This window comes from Morone saxatilis, unplaced genomic scaffold (genome assembly GCF_004916995.1).
Source record: "Morone saxatilis isolate NCDOM2014 unplaced genomic scaffold, NCSU_SB_2.0 Contig17, whole genome shotgun sequence".
In the NCBI taxonomy this organism is placed as follows: Eukaryota; Metazoa; Chordata; class Actinopteri; family Moronidae; genus Morone; species Morone saxatilis.
This window is the reverse complement of record NW_023339729.1, coordinates 28,278,774-28,286,327: the sequence shown is the minus strand read 5'-3', so window position 1 is coordinate 28,286,327 and position 7,554 is coordinate 28,278,774. Positions and strand designations below refer to the sequence as shown.

The following is a 7,554-nucleotide window of genomic DNA, read 5'->3' as shown; positions in this document are numbered from 1 at the left end:
TTGTCATTGTGAATATGTTAACATGCTGATGTTAGCACTTAGCTCAAAGTGCTGCTGTGCCTTAGTACTGCCTTATGTAGCCAGCCTCTGCGAATAGGAGTAGACTCTAGTCGTGTTTATCAGTACCCCTTCCAAGGACTAATGCAAAAACAAATTGGCAAATGCATAAAAAAAATACCCATGAACATAATAAATTCACCCTGCACAATTCTACCCTGACTTGGCTGCCTGAAGACATTGATCAATTACAAAACCAATCAATGAGTCAGTGAGTGAAGGAGTTAGTGAGTCATCAAACAGTCAATTAGGTAATCAGTCAACCAGTCAGCCTTAACAGTCAGTCAGTGAGTGAGTCATCCAGTTAGTGAATATTTTCCATTGCTGATTCTCTGCTGATCTCTGTCACAGCTTGTTAGCAGAGTCACCCCGTGGTCTTCCTCCCCTCCCCAGCAATGTGCTTCCTCTGCTGTTAAATTATAGATACACCTTAATTACCTCTGCCGAAGTCATGAAAATCCTTCTGTGACCCGCCACCACTCCCCATGATTCTCTGTCACACATTCACGGACACGAATACACCAATTCAAATATTAATTTTTAGAAGCAAATCTTCATCTCTTTCATAATCTTTCTCAACTTTTTCTCATCCCCTGCAGCACAGATGCTCGCAGTGTGTCAGCCTCCCTTGTGACTGTAGAAACAGATTACAAATGTTTTTTATTCCTATTGCAACACATCGCTTCATCGCCGCAAGCTCTCCAGTCAAGCAGTTCTTACATATCTCCCTTATCTATTCAGTAATTTCACTGTTGATCAACCCTTAACCTCGAGCTGCTTCACCCTTAAAAACCTTCCATTATCCAAACTGTTTTCCTTGATTTTCGTCATGAGCAGCAGCAGCAGAGGCACTTTTTGTTCAGGCCTCTACCTCATCTCATATTTACCACAACATGTTTACAGAATATTTTACCATCATGATGAACACTGTCCTCAAGGTCTTTATACCTCCTTCTCCTCATCTCTTTTATCCACCAGTCGGCATGTTTTCACTGCACCTTCTGTCAAAAATATCTCCATCTCCTTCTCTCCATCCCCTCTGCTTTGTTTTGACGTTCTTATTTCTGCTTACCTGTCAGCCCTCAGGCTCTTCTCTTTGTGAGTCTCTCACCTGGGTATTTAATGCTCCCTCTTTCACTCTCTCTAAGTGTATTTTAAGATGTTGCACAGTTGATCTAAGATGAGTGCAGACACCCACATACAGAAGTTGTTCTAATCATTGTCATTTCTCTTGTTTTAATCATTGAAAAGGCATAATCTCAAATACAGTACTACACTGATATATAAAAACCACACAAATGACACTCTCTTGTTGAGAAAAGACAAAGATATTTTTTGCCCTCGCAAAAATTATGTTTTTCAAACTACACATACACAGTACATACACAGACAAAAACAAAAACTAATTTCACTTTTTTGATATATTGCATTCTTCAAATCTGAACTAAAACTGTTCAAATCTGTTAAAACGTGTTTCAAATAGTATTTTCTTTCATCTGTTTCTGCTGGTTTAGCAGTATCCTTCATATCACATAAACAGAAAATACGATATACAGAGACTTAATCCAACATGGGACATAACCATGGACAAGCTAACATATCAGCAAATATATTTATCTGATAAACCTTAAGGTTGACTTTTGACCTTTGAAATAGTAGTTTAACAAGGTCCATGATGAAGATGAACATGATGAAGAAGTGTGTGTCTGATATGGTGTCCTGGTAGCCTAATGGTTAAGCTGAATACCAAGGAATTAAAAATGATGTCCAGGCACCTTTGTGAACGTCATACCCTGTTTGTCTTTCCTGTCCGTTTCTACATTGCTGACTGTCAAATAAAGGCAAAATAATCTGAAATAGAATAAATGACTTTATTGCTTTACTTCAACACATACAAAACACCATAAATGTGCTATGGATTAAAGCATAACAGCTACTAGGCCCCCATTTCACTTCAACAGACACATATGACAACTGATGAATCTCCTTCTGTTGATGAAGACTGTGTGATATGATTGAAGGCTCTGAAAAAAAGTAAGTGGCCCTTGAGTCAGGATTATTCTGTCAAACTTTATTCATTTGGCTCTCTAACCAATGTTACCAAACCAAACTGGGTCAATTGGGCTGATCAAAGAACCTGCCAAAACCTTTCATAATGTAATCTGTTGCTGCGCAATCAGTTAATGGCTCGCTGTTTCTCTGAGGCAGTAGAGGAGAGGTGAGGGACAGGGTTTAAATTTAGTTGCATCCTTCTTCTGTCTGCACGAAAGAGGCACAGAGACAAGGACAGAAGAGAGAGAAATATTATCATGTGATCTGTTTGTCTGCCTTTCTAGTGTTAGATAATCCACTCTAATCCAGAGGAGAGTCATTGTTTCAAATGAATCCAGATGCTCGTAGTGGTATCTCAGACTACTCCAGCTGGTTTGTGAGGCCAAGTGCACAACCCAGGTTAACAGACACATCTCTCACACAGAAAATCTGGGACTGACTGTGATTTGGGGTGTGTGTGTGTGAGAGTGTGTGTGTGTGTGTGTGTGTAGCAGACTGACAATTCTGGGTCAAAACTCTCCACCTGGGGATTCCACCCAGATGTTTCCAGCTGAATGTGGGTCGGATTCAGTAAGAGAGCTGATTAGGGAAGGATAGAAAAAAAAAAGGTTTTTACTCACACGCAGCCTGATGGACAGTTGTGTAATTTTAGAACATACTGACACACAAACAGATAGTGGTTGAAAGTAAATAAGTACATTTACTTAAGTACTAGATACAATTATTTAGTATTTTAACTAATTTTAATTTTGACATCAATTTTATTTAATTTTACTCTCGACTCCACCACATTCCTGAGGAAAATGTTGTGCTTTTTACTTTATAGACTAAAATTTTACACACAAAATATAATCCATAAAATATACTCCATTGTTATAAAATAAATTACCAGATAAAGTAGGTAAAATATGTCACCTCAATCAACAACAACATTAAAGTACTGTTTATCTTAATGCACCAAATAAAATGATCCAGGAATCTAATAATAAAGCACTGACAGGACACTACTGCATAATGAGTAAGAGCACTTTTGATGCCAATATTTAGTAAAATAATAATCAGGTTTATCAGCAAGTTGGCTTTGACATACAAGGAATATGCCTTTATATGTTGGTGCAGTTGGGGGCAGTAGCTCAGTGTGTAGGGACTTGGCTTTGGAACTGGAGGGTCACCGGTTCAAATCCCACAGACCACAATATGGAGCTGGTAGTTGGAGGGGTGCCAGTTTCACCTCCTGTGCACTGCCGGGGTGCCTTTGAGCAAGGCAACCTAACCGTGCCGCTAACTTGGCGAAACTCCCACCTCTCCAGCTACCAGTCCACACTCCATACTTGAACCGAGCCAAGTCCCTACACACTGAGCTACTGCCGCCCCAACTGCACCAACATATAAAGGCATATTCCTTAAAGTATATCTATCTAATCATAACAATACACATAACGACAGACAGGAAAAAAGAAAAAAAAAAAGTCACGAATAATAAAAAAAATAATAAAAAAATACAATAAAAATCACAGAAAAAATATGTAAAATATATCTGTTATTAAAATAAAATAAAAACTATTTACTATTATTTACTATTAAAGCGTTCTTTCAGTTGATTGACAGACTCTGAACCAATAGGGGCGAAGCTGGGCTGTAGTGGGCGGGGCTTCCCCTGAACGGACATCAGTTGTTTAAAATGTCTCCCTAACAACCGAACTGGGAGTCAAACAGCAGAAGTTTTCGCTGGACAAAGGCCTCGTAAGTAACTCCCGCCTGCGCATCCACCTCTGCCACTCTGCATTTACCAACTACCGACAACACATTGCGAGTCGTAACATAACGACGGTTGACTCAACTCGGTGGATTTTCGAGGTTAGGAAACATCAACCGGTAGCATCAGCTGTTCGCTCTCAAACGAGCTAAGCTAATTAGCTGGCTAGTGAAACCTGGTTGTCTAGTAACGGTTGTTAACCTCACCTAACAACCGGTATCTGCGCTGTCTGTCGGCGCTGTCCGGAGGAGAAATATCCCAATTATTGTGTGAAATAACGAGGAAATACTTGTTGTAGCTAGCTAGCATTGGCTAAGTGCTTTTATTTATTATTTTTCTTTAAGCTAGTGAAGCTCTTCCCCCAGCCGGCTCATGTTACACAGTGTTGATAGCTACAGATGTTACGCTCCTCAAGATGTTTTAGGTTTATGAGACCTGTTTTTGTTGTTTTTTTTTATATTAACGTAGAAAATGTCCTTTTTTTTTTGCAGGAGTCGGAATGGCTGGGACTGGCGAGGGAAAGAAAGAGGAGGCCGACTACAAGAGACTGCACAGCTTCCCTCTCATCAGGGTAGGAGAGAGGCGGGACAGTGCCTGTGGGTGCAGGACGGGAGCAGCCCTTTCTGCAATGACAGCACCAACATGACATTTTGATTGTATGCTTTTTGCTGTGTAGGCTGCTGGGGTTTTAGTAAGTATAGTTGTGGTGTATTAGCAGGCTGCGAATGAACTGTGTGCGCGTTGTGACCCAAATTAAGTTATGTTAAGCATCAAATGTGCCTGTAGAAACCTGTCACTTTTATTAACTGTTAGGGTTTTTTTTTTTTTTTTGGAGATGTGAGAACTTGTCAGTGACACAAATTGCTGCATTGTGTGCTGACTCAGTCACCAAAACACATACAACTTCAAACATATGCAACCGTGAGGGATCTATAGCGTCAGTCCGTGATAGATCATAGACAGGCACATACAAGTTTCTTCACACATTATAAGATCCTCAGAAGTTTCTCTTCCTCCTCTTCCCGTTGGGAAACAGTAGGACACACACTGCACCCTCCGCTGGTTCGGAAAGGTGACTTTCACAAGATTCACATACTTTACAGACGACAGGTAACGTACAACACGCAGACGGTGGAAAAACCTCCAGCTCAGTGGAGCTAACGTCAGGTATTGTAGGCTCTAACGGCCGGGACACGCTGCCTGCCTGAGCCGGAGGTTGTGTTACGCTCGAACAGAACTAGTAGTTGTCAGGTCGTGTTTGTAGTTTCAACCGATCGCAGTGAAAGGTGGAGTGCAAAGCTGTCACAGAGAGGTGAGGAGATGCAACAGTGTTTAACTACAGGGATTATTTTTGCACACGTTTCCAGACAGCCTCTCTTCAGAAGGAAGTCATAGTGTTGCACTCGGTTGTTGACGTGAAAGATGACAGAGATAGTTGGGTCGTGGGCTCGAGAGAGAAGTTCAGACCCCGGCTTCTCTTCGCCTCTGCACAGCCGGGGCCAATCGCGACGTGGGAATGTTGGATCAGCGGTTCCAGAAAGTTCAGAAATACCTGCAGCTTAGCAGTTGTTACGACTGCCCTGACTGCGTCTCGAGGGCGATAAAAACCTACTGTTTGCCCTCTTGACATTACATGGGGACTACGTCAGCTTGGGACACTCCACGGTCCTATTTCCCAGAGTCAACATGAGTCAGAAGGGCAGCAGTTTTATAATTTGCTGCCTGTATGAGTACGTTCCACCTACAACGTGATGTGCTACAAGCATGGACTGATGCAACGCAGTTTACGTGTGTTACACTTGTAATTGCAGCATCCAGCCAACTGCTTAAATTGGGAACTGGCTTCAAATATCTGGAATCCGAATGTTTCACTCTTGCGTGACTGTAGCTCGCTCAGAAAATGTAGACCCTTAACGTTTGTGTTTGTCTTCAGCACACAGACATGCCGGAAGAAATGAGGGTTGAGACCATGGAGCTTTGTGTTACAGCCTGCGAGAAGTTTGCCACCAACAATGAGGTGAGTGTATTGTGCGGTCAGTTTTTGATGTTCCTGTCGTAGCTTGGTTGGAAATTAATGTTTTCCTGCCATGCTATATAGTTTTTATCCCCTACACCAAGATCACATTCTTTGTTAGTTGACCTCTTTCTCCTCCCGGTCTTTCCCAGAGCGCGGCAAAGATGATCAAGGAGTCCATGGACAAGAAATTCGGCAGCTCGTGGCACGTGGTGATCGGGGAAGGCTTCGGCTTTGAGGTCACACACGAGGTGAAGAACCTGCTCTACATGTTCTTCGGAGGGAGTCTGGCCGTGTGTGTGTGGAAGTGCTCGTAGCACCTCTTCGCCGTCCCTCCTCCCCTCTGACGTGGTCGACGGGCTGGCGAACGAACACCAGCTACCAGCCGGACGCTGGTTACACTTTGGTTGTGGCGGAATAGTTTGTCCACACTACCAGCCACTGTGGCACATAATAAACCATCATTTGGAGATCTTGTCCAGTTTAAAAATGTAGTTGGCAGGGAAAAATAGCTGAAAGGGAATTTTGAGTGCGGCAGTCGCTCTGGCTGGTGGGCATAAACACAGCTTCCTGCCTTGTCTGTCACCTCTCTCTTTATTTTCAACTCTGTCCGTCTCGGAAGCCGTATCCATGGTCCTCAACATTTGCGAGCGTGCATGTGCAAGAACGTATGGTCAACTTTTACAAACAATACAGCCAGCCAGGGTCTCCAAAGTCCTTTATCCTCATTCCTCTTCAGGGAGCGCGTGTATGTGCGAGTGAGTTTATATGTTCGTGTGTGCTGGACACACACTGTTTTTTGAAATAACATTTCATCGTCACCTTCCACAGCAGTTTGTGCAACAGTAAACTGTCCACACCGTCTGTAACTTTTCACACGTGTCTTTCTCTCTCTCTCTCTTTCTCTCCAACCGCACTAGTCTTTCAATAAAATTTTTAATATTTTTTATGTGTACATATTTTGATGCGACTTGAAAACTTCTTTTTAATGACCAGTGTCATCTTCTTACAATTAAAGGCTCAGAATCCCCTGAGCCAAACAACACTAAACCCGAGCCACCTTTTCTCCCTGTAAAGGTGTTTGTAATAATCCCTAACGATATCCCCCTGCTGGGTGATATTAGCAATGTGATTGTTTTCATGTTGATGCCAGTTTTAATGATCCAGTGCAATGGATCATTTTGTGTGAATTGACCTGATTGTACAATAAACTCTGAAATGTGGTGAAATAAGAGCTTAAATTGCAGTCTGTGTTTTTCATAATATTTGTGGCTGACGGGGAACAAATGAATCATAAGCAAATGCAGTTTGTGTAACCCCAGCAGGTAAAAAAAAAGAATTGCTTTTGAGGTAGAAGAGATTTCAAGTAAGTTGAGAGCAAATTGGAACGGGTAGAAAGAGTATGATTTGTCTTTTTTTATCAGTTATGCTGTTATACAGTCATTAGTGACACACATGTCCCAAGTATCATATTTAAATTAGAAATTTTAGAAAAGAGTGAAATTAGAAAAAGTATGTGCTTCACACAGAGGAATAACGTGCCGGAAGCTGCTTTTACAAGGATTTTTTATATAAATAAGAAATACACAGAGGAGTGAACAGAGGTGCTTCCAAAAATACCCGACAAGGTTTTACATTCATAAGGAAAAGAAAAAAGGTAAATGATGGAGCGTGA

The 7,554-nt window shown here is 41.8% G+C and overlaps 1 protein-coding gene across 2 annotated transcripts; it reads left to right on the top strand.

Annotated features, from left to right (window-relative positions):
- Nucleotides 1-3,753: 3,753 nt before the first annotated feature.
- On the top strand, nucleotides 3,754-7,113 carry LOC118327546 (dynein light chain 4, axonemal). Of its 2 annotated transcripts, none has more exons than XM_035660951.1 (4): nucleotides 3,754-3,852; nucleotides 4,357-4,436; nucleotides 5,799-5,882; nucleotides 6,032-7,113. In XM_035660951.1, the coding sequence occupies exons 2-4, from the start codon at nucleotides 4,365-4,367 to the stop codon at nucleotides 6,194-6,196; spliced, it is 321 nt and encodes a 106-aa protein (XP_035516844.1). In that variant the 5' UTR covers nucleotides 3,754-3,852; nucleotides 4,357-4,364; the 3' UTR covers nucleotides 6,197-7,113. The 2 variants fall into 2 exon arrangements, with proteins under 2 accessions (XP_035516844.1, XP_035516845.1); XM_035660952.1 differs by having other exon boundaries at nucleotides 3,833-3,966.
- Nucleotides 7,114-7,554: the final 441 nt, after the last annotated feature.

Bases quoted from the DNA above. Each gene is read 5' to 3' on its own strand.
- LOC118327546 (XM_035660951.1), top strand. From the start codon at position 4,365: ATGGCTGGGACTGGCGAGGGAAAGAAAGAGGAGGCCGACTACAAGAGA. The intron at 4,437-5,798 runs GTAGGAGAGAGG...GTTTGTCTTCAG, and splicing joins ACAGCTTCCCTCTCATCAGG to CACACAGACATGCCGGAAGA. The intron at 5,883-6,031 runs GTGAGTGTATTG...GGTCTTTCCCAG, and splicing joins AGTTTGCCACCAACAATGAG to AGCGCGGCAAAGATGATCAA.